Here is a 20236-nt window from a genome sequence, read left to right as displayed (position 1 = left end):
TCAGGTAAATGGATTGAAGATCTGATAACCTAAATTTAAGCCTCATCTATACTAGAAAAGTTGCACTGATTTAATTAAATTGATTTTAAAACGATTTAGTTAAACTAGTGAAAAATCTCTAATGTAGATGTGCTTAAATCCTCTTAAACCTCACTTAAATTATCAGAGAGGTAGCCATGTTAGTCTGGATCTGTAAAAAGCAACAGAGCGTCCTTTGGCACCTTTAAGACTAACAGATGTATTGGAGCATAAGCTCTCGTGGGTGAATACCCACTTCGTCAGATGCATGTCACTTAAATTAGTTTAGCTTAATCTGGTAATTTACCAACACCAGACAAACCAATTTAAGCAAGAGTTAAACTAGTTTAAGTGATTACATTGTAAACTGATGTGATTAAACTAGCACAAATTTTCTGCTATAGACAGTTTAAAATGGATCCTAGATAAGGAAACAGTTCATAGTTATAAACCAATCTAGTTTAAAAAAATAAGCCTGTAATTTTACTTAAACATCAGCGTTTCCAAATGTCTATTGTTTGTTTTTTGTGTTTTATAAAGGTGATTACAGTTAACTGTTTCATGTCCCTATCAATAGCCTTGTCAGTGAATCAAATAAAAAATACATCAGACCATTTGGTCTCTTTCCCCCTCCACCAGGTGGAGATGGTTCTATCTGAACAGGCATTAATAAGAGAATAAAGGGAGACAATGGTGTTTCTTGTGAGACCCAAGTAACCCTGGAGAATTTAACATTCAAAACAAAAATCAGTTTGGTGGTGGCAAAGCTTGAAATGATGTGACCTTCTGCTACTAAGATCCAATGACTTGCTTTGCACAGTTGGGCGATTGGTCAGGATCAGGGCTTTTCTTGCTCCAGTGGTTTATCTACTGAAAGTCGCTGTGCTGTGGAGTCTTTGCTCTTTGGCTATGTCTTCACAAACAAAGTGAGGGGGGAGGGATAGCTCAGTGGTTTGAGCATTGGCCTACTAACCCCAGGGTTGTGAGCTCACTCCTTGAGGGGGCCACTTAGGGATCTGGGGCACAATCAGTACTTGGTCCTGCTAGTGAAAGCAGGGGGCTGGACTTGATGACATTTCAAGATCCCTTCCAGTTCTAGGAGATAGGATATCTCCATAAATTAAAAAAAAAAAAAAAAAAAAAAAAAAAAGTGGTTTCTTTACCCCAAGATGACTATCTCATGTTGGCTAGCTCACTGTAAAATCCTAGTGGGGACAAGGCACAGCCATTTTTTACTGCAAGATAGGTAGATGAGGTTAATGTTATACCCCCAACCAATAGCTGACCTGAACTAGCTCCATCATGACAGAGACTCCAGAGCTTTGTCTCCACTAGGATTGTACAAACACACCTTTTCTGGTAGTGACGACATAGCCATTGTATCACCTGTGAATATCCCACCTCTGTCTGTCCTTCTCTCTGTCTCTCACAAGTGCTGTCTGACGGGCTGGGAGCAGTCCAGGAGTAACTGAATGGTATATAGCACCTCAAAACATTCCCATATGTGGCCTCTGAACTGCTCCCTTTTGCAACATGGACAGGGTGGGTCCCCTCTTTGCCTGTCCCATGGCATCAGTCCTTCACTGCCTCCGCTGCCCTTTCCTCACCCCATTTGGGATGCTTGGGTCCTGATAGAAGGCTCAGCTGAAACCATCATCAGACCTTTGTTAAATCCAAGCCACTTCCCCACCCAACACCTAGATGGATGGCCCCAGTTCCCAGCCATCCATCTCCACGTGTCATGCTTCAACTGCTTTTGCAGTAGCCCTATAAAAGACTTGCTCAGGATTGTATGCAGGGCAGTTAGCTTGCTCAGGCTTGTTTTTCATACTTCCTGAACTACAAAATGGCCAGAGGATTTTGCCTCAAGCTTTCTGAAAACATCACCTTAGAGTGGAGACCAATCTTGGTGAGGTGGGGTCCAAAAGATCTGAGTGCCTGGAAGCAGGGCAAGCATGGAAACTATTCTGCAGTCTTTCCCAGTGAGAGAGAGATGATGATGATGACCGGGTGATAGAGGAAGAGACAGAGAGAAGAGAGAGAAGGAGGAGCATTGGGAGAAAGAGAAAACAAAAAGACAGAACTGACAGAGGGAGAGGCAAGGTTCCCGCAGGGAAGGGGGGGGCAGGTGCTGAGTGAGGTCTTCCCAACACCCACCAGTAGCTGCTGCCAGCACCTGGGTCCCTCAGGAGAGATCAAGGCCTTAGCAGAAGACACCCCCCACCCCCATCGGAATCCCTGCCTAAGGCTGGGAATTCTGCAACCACGGAGCTCCAGCTATTCGGAAGACACTTCAAAGCACACGACACAGGAAGGAACAAACAGAGGGGTTGGGACTGGGGGTAGGACCTCGCCTCTCCACCTCCCCTACCCCCATGTTAGGCATGCACTGGTGGGTTATCCTCAGAGATCAAAGTGCGTGTGTATATGTTGGGGGAGGGTCAGGAGGTTTAGATTTCACAACACCAATTGCTCTTGCGCCCCCCACTCCCTTGTCACCCCATCTTGTGGGTTACCCCCATGCTTCCTCTCCCCCGCAGCATGGGACCAGTGAGGCCCAGTCTGTCCATTGCCCGAATACATCCTGGGATGGTTAAGTTAATGATGGTGGTGGAAAGTTGTGACACAAGCAAATCATTCCTGGTGTAGCAGAGGCAAAAGAACACTCCCTGGATGTGACAAGAGGGTTTGTGGAAGCCAGCTCCGCTGCTCTCACAGATTTACCAGTGGGATCCTGGGGGGGAAAAGGGAGTGAAATAAAAGAATCAGAGATGGAAGATGCCTCCTCAGGTCCCCCTCTCCCTTCCTGGCTAGGACTGTTTCCTATCCCCACTCTCTCCCCAAGGCTCCTAGTTCCTAGCATCTCAAGCGACAGGGCTCCAGGCCCTTCCCTTAGAGAGAGGACAACCCGGGCTCTCAGACCCTGAGCACTGGACAGCTCCTGAGCTCCTTTCCCCAGATGCGCTCTTTTCCTCACTTGGTTCCCCACTAAACAATCTCCCTTTGCCCTGGGCTTCAAAGACATTCATCAGAGAATTGCACTCTCTCTCCCTCCCTCTGTCTGTCTCTTGTTGTTCCAGCATTCTTTTCATCCTCTCTCTCTCAACCTCTCTCTCTTCCCCTGTCTCTATCCCCATCTCACTGTCCTCCTTTCTGTCACTCACCGGTTGAGCTGGAAGGTCCTGCTCTTCCCCTGGCCCCCCAGTTTCTCTACACCCTCCTGGACCTGCCTGGACTCCTCTGTCTCAGGTGTCGGGACCAGTGTGTCTCCGTAGGGTCCCAGGATGCTGACTGTGGTGGGCGACAGGTCTGTGAGTGGCTGCTGACTTTCCTGCTGCTGCACCCCACTCTGCTGGCCAGAGTGACGACGACGCTTCTGACTACGGTCCCAGCTGCAGTGAGAGAGGGTCACTGAGACAAGGGGGGGCCTCGTCCCCCAAGGTACCCAGAACCTTGAGAACAGTAGGGTCTGTGCCCCTAAGCCCCTGATACACCCAGCACCCTGAGAACAGTGGGCTCCATGTCCAAACCTTCCTCATGCACACAGCCCCTGAGCACAGTGAGATCCTTGTCCCCAAAGCCCCTCCCCCACAAGTCCAAGCAGTGTCTCTGGCCCTGTGAACCCCCAGAACTAGTGGAGTCCACTCACTCCCAGAGCAGTCTTGCAGATGCCCAAGCAGATGACATCCACACCCTTAAACCCCACTCACCAGAACTTGAATATTATCCCAGTGGCGACTAGGACAATAATGATGGAGATTGTGATAGTAACATACAGCTGAGGATCCACACCTGAGAGAGACAGAGAGAGTGTGTGAGTGCCACATCTGGCATCCACCCAAAGGCACTGCAGGGAAAGGGGCAGGAGGGCTTGGTGTGTGGAGCCCCTCCCCCCCAAATGCACTCCTGGCCTTTCCCATCAGGAGGTGCCATAAGGAGCAGGGTGAAAGAGATGTGGAGCAGATTTACCTTCCCCCCGGGGCCCAAACAAGAAGGGCCTCAGCGTGGCGGGGGTCTCCCGCAGGTTGAGGCCCGCATTGTGCAGCAGCGAGTGGGAGTTGGGTTGTGCCGTTGCCATCCCATGTGGTGAAACAAAGGTGTAACCCAGAGGTGGGAAGCCTGGATTGGCTGAGTTGGGGTCACCTCCATCCTCATCTGACACTGTGGGGCCCCATACAATGGCCCAGGGGTACTGGGATGAAGGCAGCCCCTCCTCAAACCCAGAGGGGGTGGCAGGCCGGGCCCCTGGGGCCTGGCGCCTTAGCCGCATCACATGACGCAGCTCCCCGTCCCGTGGCGTCAGAGATCGCTGGCGCAGTGTGATGAAGCGAGAGTCTCTCTCTGACGGTGAGTTCTTGTCCCAAATGCAAACAGGCCTGGCAGCTGAGGGGCTGCGACGGGTACAGAGTGGCCGAGGAGCAAGGGGATTCCGGGAACGAAGAGACCAAACGCCATGTGAAGAGACTGCTAAGGCCACAAGCAGGACAGTCCAGAGCTGCAGCGAGTGGAGGCAGGAAACCAGTGGGAGCATTACACTGTGGAGAGAGAGAGAGGGAGTTGTCAGAAGAGCACCTCCTGCTGGGAGATGCCAGGACTGGAGTTGCTGAGAGCTCCCATCACAGCCAGCATTCCTATCCCCCTTCCTACGGTGGCTCTTGCAAGGAAAGGCTCTGACTGGAGTATCTGGGAGCTCCCCACTTAGCTAGTGCTCCTTTCCCATTCTGTGTTGTGCCTTTTACATTATTAGTTAACTTTGGAAGTTGTGAACTTACCAGGTACCTGACTCCATAGCAGAGGCAACAGTTTCTTCACTCAGCAACCACCTTGTCTCATATTCTTCACTAAAAGACAAAAAAAGGAGGTTCAGTGCACACCATAGAATCATAGAAGATTAGGGTTGGAAGAGACCTCAGGTCCAATCCCCTGCTCAAAGCAGGACCAAGACCACTAAATCATCCCAGCCAAGGCTTTGTCAAGCCAGGCTTTAAAAACCTCTAACGATGGAGATTCCACCACCTCCCTAGGTAACCCAGGTCAGTGCTTCACCACCCTCCTAGTGAAATAGTGTTTCTTAATATCCAACCTGGACCTCCCGCACTTGAGTCCATTGCTGCTTGTTCTGTCACCTGCCACCACTGAGAACAGCCTAGCTCCATCCTCTTTGGAACCCCCCTTCAGGTAGTTGAAGGCTGCTATCAAATCCCCCCCTCACTCTTCTCTTCCGCAGACTAAATAAGCTCATCTCCACCACTCCTGGTGTCCCTCAGTACTGATATGCAGCCTTCAATAATCCCTGGCTATTCATGGCCTGGGCCCCAACAAACAGCTCTGCCAAGGCTCCTCAGTCCACACATCACACAGGTACCCATCTTGAAAATACACACAAGCTGCAGACTCACATAGGCACACTCTCCTTCCCCCGCATGCGCACACACTGCACAAAAATACACGCAAGGGCATATGCACACACTTAGTCACACAAATACTCATGCATGTGCACATACGCGTGCACACACACCACACACAGTTTCCCCAGGGACTGCTGTGTCTGAAGGTCAAGATAGGAATTCAGTATCTTTGTTTGCTTGTCACTAGAACAAGTTGGAATCTTCATTCCTATGTTTGTTTATAGTGTGGAGTGAGTAATCCATTTATTAAAAAAAGAGACTCTTCCATTGTGTGTCAGAGAAAGAAAGAGAAAATGGGCAACAGTGATAAACAAAGAACATTATGAAAGTGAGAGTGAATCATCTACAAAAGTCCAGATCTGCTAAAGAATTTAAGAGCAAAAATGTGCCCATCAAATATTTAGTGTTTATATTCCCATTGGCTAACATGAAATTAATTTTTCCATACACTCTGTTCCAGGTCTCTTCTCTTTCTCCGTCTCTCTCTCTTTCACACACACACTCCTTTCTGCCACTCTTTCCCTATTAAAATACTGTTACCTAGCATAGATAATAGTAAACTACAGGCTGACTTTGTTGATTGGATTTATAGTCTTGCCATGCCCATTCTCCCTTCATTCTAGCCTGGCACTAGGAGGCATGGTGTTGCTACCCTTCATGTCCTTGAGATGCTCCATCTCTCAGGCCCCTCCCTCTAAGCAGTGCCCAGTGGAGTCACAGACTCTTTTCTGAGATGGGGGGGTGAGGAGGTGCCTGACACTGGGAGTCGGTTATAAAGCAAAAACTTTACACAGAAAATCAATATGAATACTCTGCGAATTTCTTTGTGGTAGCTACATGAGGGTGTGTGTTAGGGTGACCAGACAGCAAGTGTGAAAAATCGGGATGGGGGGTAGGAGGTAATAGGAGCCTATATAAGAAAAAGACCCAAAAATCAGGACTGTCACTATAAAATCAGGACATGTGTGTGTGTGGGGGGGGTGTAAGACTGACCCATTGATAGCTCCCTGCTGCTCTGTCTTGGTACCCTGTGGAGGGGTGGAAAACAGCTCGTGTGTGCATATGTCTGGGTGAAGCTCATGAATGACTGAGCATGGAGAATGTCCTGTCAGGGCTGACTCAAGGTCCAATCTGTTGCACACCTCCACTCAAACTCCAGAGAGCACTTCGGAGGTTTTTGCCATCCCCTCCTGTTTAGTCTCCCCCTGGCATATCATTAATTAAAAGCAACCTCCCCCCCCACACACCCTTTTAAATGAAAGTCCCTTCCTATTAGTAGGTAGGGGCTGTGGGGCAAGGGAGATGCCCTCCCTGATGTGTTAAGTGGGGATATTTTTAGGTCGCTTCTGCTAAATATTTAAACAAGGTTCACAGAGGGAAAAAAAATCTCATCCATCTGCTAATGCAACCTCTCCCCCTCCCACATGTGACAGGATCACCCTGTGAAAAGAACCTGGGGTTCCCCTGGGTATGAAAATGGGGGGAGATCAGTAGCCACTCTTGCCACTGCATCTCATTGATGCAGGGGTTATATTACTCTCAAGCTGTGATGGATAGAGAGGACCTAGTACTCGCATGGAAGGAGTTTAAATGCAGCTCAGCCCAAAGACGGGGTGAGGTTCCCACAGAGCCCAAAGGATTCCTAGCAGGACCCAGGTTATTTGGATTATTATCACGTTGTCCTAGAAGATTAAACATGCTTGAGAGACTGGCAGCAAACCCTGATGCCAGTGCCCCAGGGTATGAACCCCTTTGTATTTTGGGAATAAAATGTGAAACCCAGTGCTAATGTCCTGCGGTGCGGATCCCACCAGGCTCAGGAGGTTGGGGTGTGAATCCTAGCAATAGTCCTCTGAGGTGCAGCTTACCACCTGCCCAGACTGCACTAGACATTAGGGCCCCAGGATAAGGATCTTGCTGTGTTTAGGGGCTGGGAATGTGAATTCCAGAGGTAGTGCTCTGTGGTGCAGATCTTTCTGCGCTCAATGGCTGGGAGTAGGAATCCCGCTGCTATTGTCCTGGGGGTGGGAATCCTACATAGAGGATGGGAGTGTAAATCTCTGTGCTAGTGAACTGAAGCGTCGTTCCACCTATACTTGGGAGAGGATGTTGGGAATGGAATCCCTGCACTAGTGAGTTTAGGTGCAGGTGGCACGAATCCCAGTGCTAATGCCCTGTAATGCAGATCCTGCTGTGCTTAGGGGCTGTGAGTTTGAATTTGTGTGTAAGTGTCTCAGGCTGTGTTAAAGATCTGGGAATGCAAATCCTGGTGCTAGCACCCTGCAACACAGTACCTGTGTGCATGAGAGTGTGAATTCGAGCCCTAATGTCCTGGGGGTGTGGATGCCACTGCCTCTGGCAGCTGGTACCCTCAGGTGCAGATCTTCCTGTGCTCGGGAGCTGGGAGTCTGAATCCTGCTTTACTCAGGGACTGGAAGCAGGAGTTCTGGTGCCCTTGGATGGGGATCCCACTCTGATGCTGGCAGACTAGGTTCTAGTTCATGCCCCAATTCCCTTGTCTCCACTGAAGACTGACAAACACACCACTAGAATCAGTCTGGCTCACCTGTGTGTTAGTATTGTTAAAATATTACTATTAGAATATGTTTAGTCGCTATTGAAGGCTTGTGAGTTGCTGCATTCATTAATCTCACAACATCTGTATCCCATATTTCGGCCCCTACCAAATTCACAGTCCATTTTGGTCAATTTCATAGGATTTTAAAAATAATACATTTCATGATTTCAGCTATTTAAATCTGAAATTTCAAGGTGTTGTAATTGTAGGCATCCTGACCCAAAAAGGAGTCGTGGGGGGGGGGGCCCCCTTGGTTATTTGGGGGGGGGTACGGTACTGTTGCCCTTACTTCTGCGCTGCTGGTGGTGGCGGTGCTGCCTTCAGAGTTGGGCAGCTGGAGAGCAGCAGCTGCTGGCTGGGAGCCCAGCTCTGAAAGCAGAACCGCTGCCAGCAGTAGAGCAGAAGTAAGGATGGCATGGTATGGTAGTGCCAGCCTTACTTCTGCGCTGCTGCCTGCAGAGCTGGGCCCTCAGTCAGCAGCCGCCCCTCTTGGGCCACCCTGCTCTGAAGGCAACACAGAAGTCAGGGTGGCATGGTATGGCGTTGCCACCCTGACTTCTATGCTGCTGCAGGTGGGATGCTGTCTTCAGAGCTGGGCACCTGGCCAATAGCTGCCACTCTCCAGTCACCCAGCTCTCAAGGCAGCACAGAAGTAAGGGTGGCAATACCATGACCCCCCCCCAAAAAAATAACCTTGCAAACCTCCTGCAACTCCCTTTTGGGTCAGGGCCCCCAGTTTGAGAAACGCTGGTCTCCCCTATGAAATCTGTACAGTGTAGGGTAAAAGCACACAAAAGACCAGATTTCACAGGGGGAGACCAGATTTCATGGACCATGACGCGTTTTTAATGGCCGTGAATTTGGTAGGGCCCTACCCATATTGTAAGGCAATATTTGAGCAGTTGTATTCTGAATCTCTGAACTGTGTAAATCCCCAGACAGGAGAGAGACATCAATTAGTGTAAGGTGTTGATCTTCAACAGAAGAGTGTTACAGGCTTCCCAAAAGGAAAGGTCCATCGATACCAGATGGACTATTATGGGATGCTGAGACTGGAATTTCCCTGTGTACCATCAACAAAAAGATAAAAAAAACTTACTGTTCTGCCCTTCTCCCTGTGAAGAAGAGTCATGCAAGTGGACTCCTTCTATCAGCTAAATTTGCAACTCAGAGCATATGGCAGGAGGAGAATAAAAACCCCAAACAAAAGGAACTTGGGATCTCTATGCAGCTTGGACTCATGGGGGGCGGTGTTTCTAGGCATAAGCAAGAGATCCCCAGCTGCTTAGCCTGGGTTAGCCCTAACAGACATATAGAGTTTGCTTATTACAGAAGCTTCTATTACCTGATGAAACATAAGACTGTAACTCATTTGTGTATCTATGTTTACTTGCTTTATCCTTGTAAATAACTCTTTAATTTCCCTTTCCTATTTAATAAATCTGTATATAGTTTATTGTAAGATTGGCTCCAAGTGCTTTCTTTGGTGGGAGATCTAACGTGCAACTGACCTGGGGTAAGTAACTGGTCCTTTGGGACTGAGAGTAACTTGAATACTGCTGTGATTCTTGGTGTAAGAGACCATCTATCACAGAGGTAGGCTCACTTGGGTGGCAAGATAGATCAGTGTACCCAAGGGGACTGTCTGTGACTCCATGATAAGGCTGTTAAAGTGCCTGAGGAGTTTGCACTTGACACTCGGTTGCTGAAATCTAAGTATAGAACTCACAACTGATTTGGAGTTTGCGCCCGGGTTCCTAACACTCTGCCCAGGGCCAGGTGGTCGCCTAGGGCACTAGCATTTGGGGGGCGGCATTTTCTTCGGCGGCAACCGCAGTGGCCGGATCTTTGGCCACCCCAGTTGTCGTCGGCATTTAGCCGGAGGGAGCTGGGGTACAGGGGTGCGGGGAGGGCTGCCTGCAGCAAGTAAGAGGGGGGCGGCACGCAGGGGAACTCCCCGCCCCGGCTCACCTCTGCTCCGCCTCCTCCCCTGAGCACGCCGCTCCACTCTGCTTCTCTCCCTCCCAGGCTTGCGTCACCAAACAGCTGATTGGCACTGCAAGCCTGGGAGGCGGGAGAAGTGGAGCAGCGACGGCATGCTCGGGGAGGAGGTGGAGCAGAGGTGAGCTGGGGTGGGGAGCTGCCACAGGGGGGAGCTGCCACGGGGGGGGGGCCTCAGGGCGGGGGGGATGGGGAGCTGCTCCAGGGCTCGGGGAAGGGGCGGAGCAGAGGTGAGCTGGGGTGGGGAGCTGCCGCACGGCTCCCCGGGCCGGGGGGGGGTGGAGAGCTGCCACGGGTGGGGGCGCCTCAGGGCGGGGGGGGCGGGGAGCTGCCGCAGGGCTTGGGTAGGGGGGAGGGCGCAAGGTGGAAGTTTCGCCTAGGGCGCGAAACATCCTTGCACCGGCCCTGACTCTGCCCTGAGGTTGGTACCATGCTCTTGAGTCATTGCAGGCAGCGTTACACACACTATTTACCCAGACTTAGACTATGAATACTGGGGCTAATGTACTAATTAGGAACAGATCTCATTGTGCTTAGAGGTTGGGAACGTGAATCCCAGTGCTGTTACTATGGGTTGTGTAGCCAGCTGCATTCACTCACTGGTTCTGGTTTCCTGTGGCAGAGATCCCATAGTTCTTGGAAACTGGGAGTGTAAATGTTGGTGCTTGTGCCATAAAGCATGGATCCCACTGTGCCAAGGGACTGGCAATCTGCCTCTCAGCACTAATGCCCTGGACAGTCTACTGCACTCATGGGTTGGAACTGTGCATTCCTGTGTTAGTAGGCTGAACCTGAGACGATGCTCCACTTGGATGCTGTGTATATGACTCCCACTGCTAGTGTCCTGAAGTGCAGATCCTGTTGCATGCAGTTGGAACTCAGAAACTCATTATGGACAACTGTTTATCATGCCAATGCCTCTCCTAGGTGGGAGCCAAGAACACACAATTCTCTCTGCTATCTTATTCAATATAAAACTGTAGAGAGAACTAGGAAGACTGCAAGGGCTGAGGTGCCAGCAATAAGCAGATAATAGCCAACTCTGCATCAGCTGTTATCTGCACAGTCCAACTGCTGGAAGTTGAAGTGAGACAAATTTAAATAAGGTGCAAATTTTTAACAATAAGGATCCCACAATAGAACAATTTACCTAGGACTGTGGTGGATTGTCTTTAAATGGATATATTTTTAAAAGATATGCTGTAGCTCATCCAGAAGCTATGGGCTTGATGCAGGAAATAAAATTGGTGAAATTCTATGGTCTATGCTATACAGGAGGTCAGGTGAGATGATCACAATGGTCCCTTGTGGCCTTGGAAACTATAAATCTCACCGCTTTCTTGATGTCTTGCAGTGAACAACATCTGAATGATGAGCAACTGGCTAAAGCTGAATACATACAAGACAGATCATGCTAGTGGGAAGAAGCTAGCCAGGGATGGTCTAAAGATTGCGCCTAATTCTATCTGACTTGGCTCTGGCCATAGTTATCTGTATATTTGTAACATCTAAATAAGACTGTTGCAATACTCTATATAGGAATGAAGCACTTTACCTTCAGAGAGCTTCAGCTAATTCAGAATGCATCAGCCTGTTTATTCAGCAACGCATTTTCTGGAATGCATCACCCTGGTTCTCTGCACCCCACGCAGGGCCCCCATTGAACACAGAGCCCAATTCAGGTTCTCCATCCTGATATTCAAAGCCCTCCATGGGACTGACCCCAATGACATGAGCACTCAATCACCTCTCCCTCTGCAATTATGGCTTCACATGACAAATACCTTCTACTGAAATAATGAAATTGTCAACTGGGGGGGGGGAGCGGAGGTTCATGATTATGAGGAACAGAACATTCATAGGAGCTGGGCCAAGACTATGGACCTCACTACCAGATAAAATAACATTCCCCATTAACTCCACCTCATTGAGAGCTAAAGGCAAACTCCCGCTTTGCCCAGCCTGACCCACGCCAAATTCCTACTCTTTATAATAATTTACAAAAACAAACCAATACTGACCATGACCCATCCACCCCTCAGCAATGAAGAGAGTGATATCATGGCTGTCACTGAGAAGTGTTCAGATACTGTGGTGGTAACCTGGATAGACTGGGGTCTGGTACTGTGAATCCCAGTGGTAGTGTCTAGCAGCAGACTCCACTGAGCCTGGGCATTGGTGGTATGAATCTCAGGGCTAATGTGCCAGGGTGCCAATCCCACCATACTTAATCAGTAGGAGGGCAAATCCCGGTGCTAGTGGCTCAAGGTATGATTTGCTCTGTTTTTTAGGGCAGGAAGTTTGAATCCCAGTGTTAGAGAACTGGGGCAGGAGGCATTTGCCCTAAGATGTGGGTTCTGCTGCACTTGGGTGCGGTTAGGAGGCTGGGAGTGTGAATTGCAAATGCTAGTGCCCTGGAGCTAGGGGGATGTTGAAATCATGGTACTATTGCACTTGGGCTATCCCACTGTCACTGTGCATGGGGCTGGGAAATTTGGATCCCACATCCTGTGGGATGTAGCTGTGTTTCTTTTTGTGGATGCTGTGCTGGCTGAGACTGTGAATCCTGTGCTAGTACCCCACCGTGTTGATCCCAAGGATGCTAAGGTGCTGGGAGTGTTAACCCAATGTTAATGCACTGGGATAAGGATCCTGAAGTGTTCAGTGACTGGCAATGGGAATTCCAATGCAAGTGTCCTAGGGCATAGATCCCAGTGTGCTCAGATACTGGGCACCTGAATCCCAGGTGCCCACTGTCTGCGGGAACGATTCAGAGTGTGTGCTTTTCGGGGATGGATTTCCCTGTGCTTGGGACCAGGGGTGTGAAGGCAGTGCTTGTGCACTGGGCGCAGATCTGCATTTGGGAGCTGAGAGTGTGACCCCCTATGGTAGCGCTCTGCGGGTGCGGATCCCGGGCACCCAGGGGCTGTGTTGTGATGATTCCCCGCCCCCCAATGTAACAAGTATGTTGAATCTCTCCCTCTCCAATTTTCCTCCCAGTCCCCTATGTCCAAATCCTCGGCTCTCCAGTCTCCCCTGCACGCTCCCTCCAGCACAACAGGTCTCCGGGCGTGCGATGGAGCCTGGGGCCGCAGGGATGGGGGTGTTGGACAGGGCGAGAGGCATCCGCCCCGGAGCCAAGTGAGGGGTGCTCGGGGAGGACAGCTGCGGCTGGAGGCGGGGAGCGACCAGGGACGCCGAGGGGCCAGGCGGGCAGGGGAGGCGTGGAGGAAGGATGCGCCCCCCTCCCCAGCCCCGCCCATCCAGCCGCATCCCCGGGACTGTCCGCAGCGCCCGGAGCCAGGGAACAAACTCACCTTGCGGGCGGACGCCCTAGGGCCAGCCGGCGCGAAGGAGCCCGGGGCTGGGGGGGCCCGGCTGGGTCGGCTGCGGCCGGTGCCTCGCATAGCCGGGCGGCTCGGCGGGGCTGAGCCCTGGCTGCAGGAGACCGAGAGACTGTCTTGAAATAAACAGCTGCCGAGGGCTGGGCCAGCCCCGTCCTGCCTCTGTCTCTCCTCGCTGGCTGCCGTTAACCCCCTGGCTGCCGGCTCGCCCGCCCGCAGCCCCGGCTGGCTGTGCAGGCAGGGCTCGGGGGCGGGCAGCCTGAGGCGGGAGAACCGAGGCTGGGGCCCCGCGGGCAGCCCAGAGCCTCAGAGCGACTGGAGCCTTATCCCCGAGAGCCTCGGTCCTGCCTCTGCCCGCCGCCGCCCAGCTCCTGAGCTCTCCCTTTTTCGCCCCCGTGCCCCCGCCCAGCCCCTGCTCGGGGGCCAGCGACCACTGCCCCCGAGCCCCCGCCGCTGAGCCTCTCCTGTCCTCCGCACATCCCATCCATCCCCCGCCCTCTGGCTAGGGTGACCAGATGTCCCGATTTTATTGGAACAGTCCCGATTTTTGGGTATTTTTCTTAGGCTCCTATTACCTCCCACCCCCGTCCGGATTTTTCACATTTGCTGTCTGGTCACCCTGTCTCTGGCCCCCAACAGACCTGGCCCCCAGCTGCCAAGCCCTCCTGCTCCCTGCAGCAAGACCCGTTCCCTCCCCTGGCTCAGTCAGTCAGTCTGTCTGTCTCTTTCCCCCCGCTCATCTTGCTGCTTATTGTCAGGATCTTAACGGGAAGCGATTACGTTGCTATGGAGAGAGGTGTCTCCAAGGGACCCGTCACTTGTGGCTTGAGCGCTAGCCAGTGAAGTCAGACGCCAGAAAGGTCTGTCCTTGGGAGGAGTGATGCAGAACCTCCCCACCCACCTTGGAAAGCCCCTCTCAACAATCTTCCCGCTGGACTCACTTCTTCCTCAAACTCCCTCCCCCAGCACCTCTGCCCCCTCGAGCCTCCCCCATAATCCTTCCAAAATCTCCTCCCTCTTCCCAATCCTGTAACCTCACCCCTGTAATCTCCTCTCTCCCAAAAGACCCCCCAATACCTACCCAGAATATCCCACCTCCAGGACGTTCCCCTCCTTTGGAATCTTCTGATCCTTGCCTCACGCAGAAATTACCCAGGGATTACTCCCCTAGAGTCACCCCTGGAACCTTCCCCCTTCCCCGATATCTCCTCTAAAATCCTGGACCCCTCCTCTCTGCAGCAATCCTTGTTTGGAGACCCCCCACCGAACACTTTCAGCATAGTGCCCTACCAGAATAGGACTGGCACTCTCCCATACCCAGGAGCGCCGCCAGCTTTTCTGCTGCCCTAGGCAGTGGAAGGTCCCGCCGCCGAAATACCGCCGCAGTCGCTGCCCCCCAAATTGTAGTGCCCTAGGCGACTGCCTAGGTCGCCTAATGGGTTGCGCCGGCCCTGCCCATACCCTCTTCCTCTACCAGACGCCCACTTCAGATCTCTCCTGATGCCACTGAGATCTCCCTCTCTCTAATATCCTCACTGGACTCCCCTTGCCCCAAACTTCAGATCTTCAGAATCTATTTGTCATCCTCTACATCAAACTTGGGCAACAGTTGTTATCCTTCTAAAGTAGTGAATTGAACTGTTTGCGTGTCTGGTGGTGTTTGTGCATAGCAGGGTGTGTGAGTGACAGATGTATTGTGTGTCAGTGTGTGTGTTTGAGGGAGCGCATCAGTGTCCACACTCTGTGTCTCAATGTGTATGTGCTTCTGAGTATGTATTTGGATGTGTTGCTGTGTGTATTTGGGGATGTCTGTGGAAATGTTTACATTTCAGTATATGAAAATGTGTTTGTGTGTGCCAATTTAATAGTACTTTAAATATTTTGTTGGCATGACAAGCTATACAAGTGTTGCCAAAATGTATTGAGACAGGTGTCCATCAAAGGAGAGTATGATTTGCCTAGGAAAGGGCTTCACCCTGTGTTTGGGGTTTGATTCCCTATGTCCATTTGTTATTTGGATCAATTCCTGGCTGTTTCTGTATGGGAATAGCTGTGCTTGGGGGAAGCATCTGTGCTTGTTTTGGGTAAATCTTTGAGTATGTGTTTGAGCTAGAGGGGTCAGGTGTGTGTGTCTGAGGGGTTGGGGGGGATAGGTATCAACAGGCAAATATTCCCTTCTCCACATACAAAGCATAGTCTAAATCCTGAGGGGAGCAACTGTGCAACCAACAGTTGGCAGAGGAAAGACTAGAAAGACATTTTCCATTCCAGACTCTAAAATATGAGGGAGCAAGAAAGCCATTTCCTCAAATTCTCATCTCCCAAGGGATGAGGAAAGACTCTTCCTGACTTTGGGAGACAGACAGAAAAGGTAGGGACAGCATCACACTATATAGCAACTTGCCATTGCATTAGGAATGGACATTGATGACAAGTGGACACATAGGATCATACCTCAAGAACCATGTGAAGCCTGGAACAGACTATACCCATCTTTGACAGACATATGAAGAGTCTGTATCTGTTAAACTTTGTCAACACTTCTATAGATTGTCATGCCAATAAAGCATAGTCAATTGTTTGAGGGTGTCAGTATTTTTATTTCATGTGGGTACATATGGTCAGTGTGTGCTTCTTGTGTGTGTTTTAACATGCCTGTTTAGGAGAGTCAGTGTGTGTTTCTTGTGTCTGGAGAATCAGTGAGTGTGTGTGTGTGTGTCTGGGGGCGTCAGCATGCATGTGTGGTTGTGCGTAAGGTTGATGGTGAGATCTTGTGTGTTTGGAGGGATGTCAGGCTGTATGTTGTGGTGGGGAGGTCAGGATTTGTGTTTGCATTGGGAGAATTTTAGCGTGTGTGTATCTGGAGAGAGATCTATATATGTGTGCCTCAGAGCCCCTTACCTCTCCTCCCTCCCCATGGTTTTATGTGCGGCGGGGGGGGAGAGGGGGGAATCCAGGCTGCTCTCCCATTCTCCAGCCTTTTCACCTCTAGGCCTCCTGGGACTTGTGCAAATGATTTGCACAAACCTCACTCTGCTAATTCTCACCACGCTCGCTTTATGCAGCCAGCGATATATAGAGGACCAGGGACACCCCACTGTGGGTGGGGGACATGGCACCACCACTTCTCCCAAAATCAGACATCTTAACCCTATGCATGTTAGCCAGGAGAAGACTGCATGCTTTCTCCCTCTCTCCCACTCCTACCTTCCCTTTTCCTGACCTAGGAGTTAACTAAGGGATATGAGGCTCCAGAAGGGGCTAAACCAGCCACTCAGGCTCCTGCTGACCTTTTCAAATTCTGGTGAATGCATTTATTATAATTGGGAAGCACAAAGGAGAGGAGAAAATTCAATCAGGAAAAAGGTCAGTTAAAGGGCGAAGATCCAAATGATGCAAAGACTGAAAATCCCCCCCCCCCCAAGAGCAAAAACACAGGAGGAAGGAGCCAGAGAAATGGGAGATACAGAGCAAGCCCCCTCTCCCACCATGCCTGGGGTCAAGATAATGCAAGGGTGTCAAGAAAAGGAGAGAGATAGACAGATGAGGGGGGTAGGGGGAAAGGACGGGAGGGTGCTAGGCTGATATGTGGGTGAGATTGGGCTGAAGGGGTTATGGCGAATTTAGGGGATGGGCATTGGGGAGTTAATGTCTGGTTAAGGGACTTTTTATTTTAAGGATGTCAAGGCTGCTTCCCCACTTTGAACTTTAGGGTACAAATGTGGGGGCCTGCATGAAAACTTCTAAGCTTAACTACCAGCTTAGATCTGGTCCGCTGCCACCACTCCCAAAATGCTAATTCCCTTCCCTGGGTAGCCTTGAGAGACTCTTCACCAATTCCCTGGTGAATACAGATCCAAACCCCTTGGATCTTAAAACAAGGAGAAATTAACCATCCCCTCCTTTCTCCCACCAACTCCTGGTGGATCATGATCCAACCCCCTTGGATCTTAAAAACAAGGAAAAAAATCAATCAGGTTCTTAAAAAGAAGGCTTTTTAATTAAAGAAAAAGGTAAAAATCATCTCTGTAAAATCAGGATGGAAAATAACTTTACAGGGTAATCAAACTTAAAGAGCCCAGAGGAATCCCCTCTAGCCTTAGGTTCAAAGTTACAGCAAACAGAGATAAATGCTCTAGCAAAAAGGTACATTTACAAGTTGAGAAAACAAAGATAAAACTAACACGCCTTGCCTGTCTGTTTACTTACAAGTTTGAAATATGAGAGACTTGTTCAGAAAGATTTGGAGAGCCTGGATTGATGTCTGGTCCCTCTCAGTCCCAAGAACGAACAACCCCCAAAACAAAGAGCACAAACAAAAGCCTCCCCCCCACCAAGATTTGAAAGTATCTTGTCCCCTTATTGGTCCTTTGGGTCAGATGCCAGCCAGGTTACCTGAGCTTCTTAACCCTTTACAGGTAAAAGGATTTTGGAGTCTCTGGCCAGGAGGGATTTTATAGTATTGTACACAGGAGGGCTGTTACCCTTCCCTTTATAGTTATGACAAAGGAGGTAGGATGGGCAGATCACAGTGAAGTTAGGGCCATTGGAGCCGGGCCCATGCTCAGAAGAGGCCCCAGCCTGCTCCACTTGCACTGCGCTCCGAGACCCCGCCAGCCCACTGGCTTCCCACCCCCGCCCACCGCTTGCTCCTCTTGGCCTGCCCACCAGCTGGCCGAGGGCTCCTATCTGCCCTCTGACCCCCACCCAGCTCCTCTCTGCCCCCTGGCGGGACCCCAGTGCACCTCCAGCTCCAAGCAGTCTCTGCTTCCCATAATTTATGGGGCCCTGCCTGTCTCCCTGGAACTGAGCTGCCTAGGAATGGTGCAGATGCCTGGCCAGTCTTGGTCAGTTTGGGGCGGGGAGAGTATGGGGGGCTTGGCTGGGCCCCTACAGGCAAGTGGGTCCTGAGGGAGTCTGGCTGGGGCAGGCACCCTGGCTTGGCTGATTGCGCCACTCCAGAGGGGCCGGAGTGATTCCCCACCCCGGGATTAACCCTGGCTGTGCTGCCAGCTCAGCCTGGCAGACACAGTTATCTCCCAGCAGGGCCAGTGAGTGCGGCCAGGAGGCACGGCGTGGGGGAGTGAGTCTCTGGGGGGTCTGGGGAGGTGTGGACTGTGAGGGGGCAGGGATGATCTGTGTGTTGGGGCACTAGGGAGTGGGGGTTCTGTGTGCAGTTCTGGGCAGTTGTGGTGGGGTTATGGGCAGGGGGGTGCTGGGCAGGGGCGGTGTTGTGTAGGGTGTTGTGCATTTGTGGAGGTGGTCTGGGGAGGCGCTGGACATAGCGAGTCCGGGGGAGCTCTGGCCATAGGGAGTTGGGGGGTTCCAGTGTTGGGTGTGGGGAGGGGCTGTGTGGCATGGCATGGGCCCGCCCCCCGAGGGGAAGGGGCATGCTGGCAGCAGAGGGCTGGGTGGGCCACTGTGCATCTGGCAACTGCTGGTTTGTAAATAGTGCCCTCACACTGGGCTGGGCGGATCAGAGAGGTCTCTGCCATGCCATGCCCCATTGCCCCTGGCTGGCCCCTTGCTCTGGGAACTGATCTCCCCATGCCATGCACCAATGCCTCCATGGGGGCCCACAAATATGTTTGGAGCCAGGCCCACAAAAGGTTAATCCGGCCCTGGTTTAGGGGAGTGCTTTGGGTGAAAGGGTTGCGGTGTGATTAAAGTGAGAAGGTTATAGTGACAATAGAGTAAGGGATTAGGGTGAAATTGGTGAAGGGGCTTGTTACTGTGAAGTTTGGATGAAGGGGTTGGGATGAGGTATTAAGGCTTAGGGTTTAGAGAAGGCGGATAGGGTGACATTATACACAGGGTATTACTTGGAAGGGGTTAAACTTAGGGTAATGTAAAGGTTAAAGGATCAGAGTGAGCTTAAGGTATTGATTAAGGTTATAGTGGTACTGTGAGGTCAGGCTCATGCCCTATCTGTTACGGCAATGATATATCCTAACCACCCCCTCCTCTGCCTCTCCCCCAAAAGACCCCCCAACCCTAGCAGTGATATAGACACATTGCTAGCTGGAGATGGTAAAAATGTTACTAATGATGCAGAAAATGCAGAAGTGTTAATAAATACTTCTATTCTGTATTTGGAAAGGAGCAGGATGATGTACTCATATCACTTGAGGAATAGATTAACTGTTTTCCAGTTCATTAGTAACTAAGGAGGATGTTAAACAGCCTCTACCAGGGATAAACATTTTAAAATTAGCACCCAGATAACTTGCACCCAAGAGTCCTAAAAGAGTTGGCTGAGGAGATCTCTGGCCCACTGATGTTAATGTTTGATAACTCTTGGAATACTGGCAAAATGCCATATGACTGGAAGAGTGCTAATGTTGTGCCAGTACTCAAAAAAGGCAAGCAGGATGACCTGAATAACCATAGGCTAGTTAGCTTGACATCAATCCTGGATAAAATAATGGAAAAGCTGGTACAGGATTCAGTTGATAAAGAATGAAAGGATAGGAATATAATGAATGCCAGTCAACATGGTTTATGAAGAATAGGTCTTATCCAACTAACCTGATTTCAGTGTTTGATAAGATTATAGGTTTGGATGATAAAAGTAACTGTGTAGATGTAATAGACTTGGAGTTTTGTATGGTGTTTGACTTAGTATTTCATGACATTCTGGTTAAAAAATTGGCACTATACGGTATCAAAAATTCATAGATTCCAAGACCAGAAGGGATGATTGTGATCATCTAGTCCAGGTGTGGGCAAACTTTTTGGCCCTAGGGCCACATCTGGGTGGGGAAATTGCATGCATGAATGTAGGGCTGGGGCAGGGGGTTGGGGTGCGTGAGGGAGTGCGGGATGTAGGAGGGGGTGTGGTGTGCAGGAAGGAGCTCAGGGCAAGGGGTTGGGGCAGAGGAGGGGTG

General features: G+C 50.7%; 1 protein-coding gene across 1 annotated transcript; it reads right to left on the bottom strand.

Annotated features, from left to right (window-relative positions):
* Positions 1-1149: 1149 nt before the first annotated feature.
* On the bottom strand, positions 1150-15842 carry PIANP (PILR alpha associated neural protein). Its single transcript, XM_034766489.1, has 7 exons — positions 15804-15842; positions 13323-13528; positions 4791-4859; positions 3988-4553; positions 3729-3810; positions 3183-3410; positions 1150-2752 (listed from the first exon to the last, which is right to left on the bottom strand). The coding sequence occupies exons 1-7, from the start codon at positions 15840-15842 to the stop codon at positions 2731-2733; spliced, it is 1212 nt and encodes a 403-aa protein (XP_034622380.1). The 3' UTR covers positions 1150-2730.
* Positions 15843-20236: the final 4394 nt, after the last annotated feature.

The sequence above is a fragment of the Trachemys scripta genome, chromosome 1 (assembly GCF_013100865.1).
Source record: "Trachemys scripta elegans isolate TJP31775 chromosome 1, CAS_Tse_1.0, whole genome shotgun sequence".
In the NCBI taxonomy this organism is placed as follows: domain Eukaryota; kingdom Metazoa; phylum Chordata; order Testudines; family Emydidae; genus Trachemys; species Trachemys scripta.
This window is presented reverse-complemented; position numbering and strand designations above follow the sequence as displayed.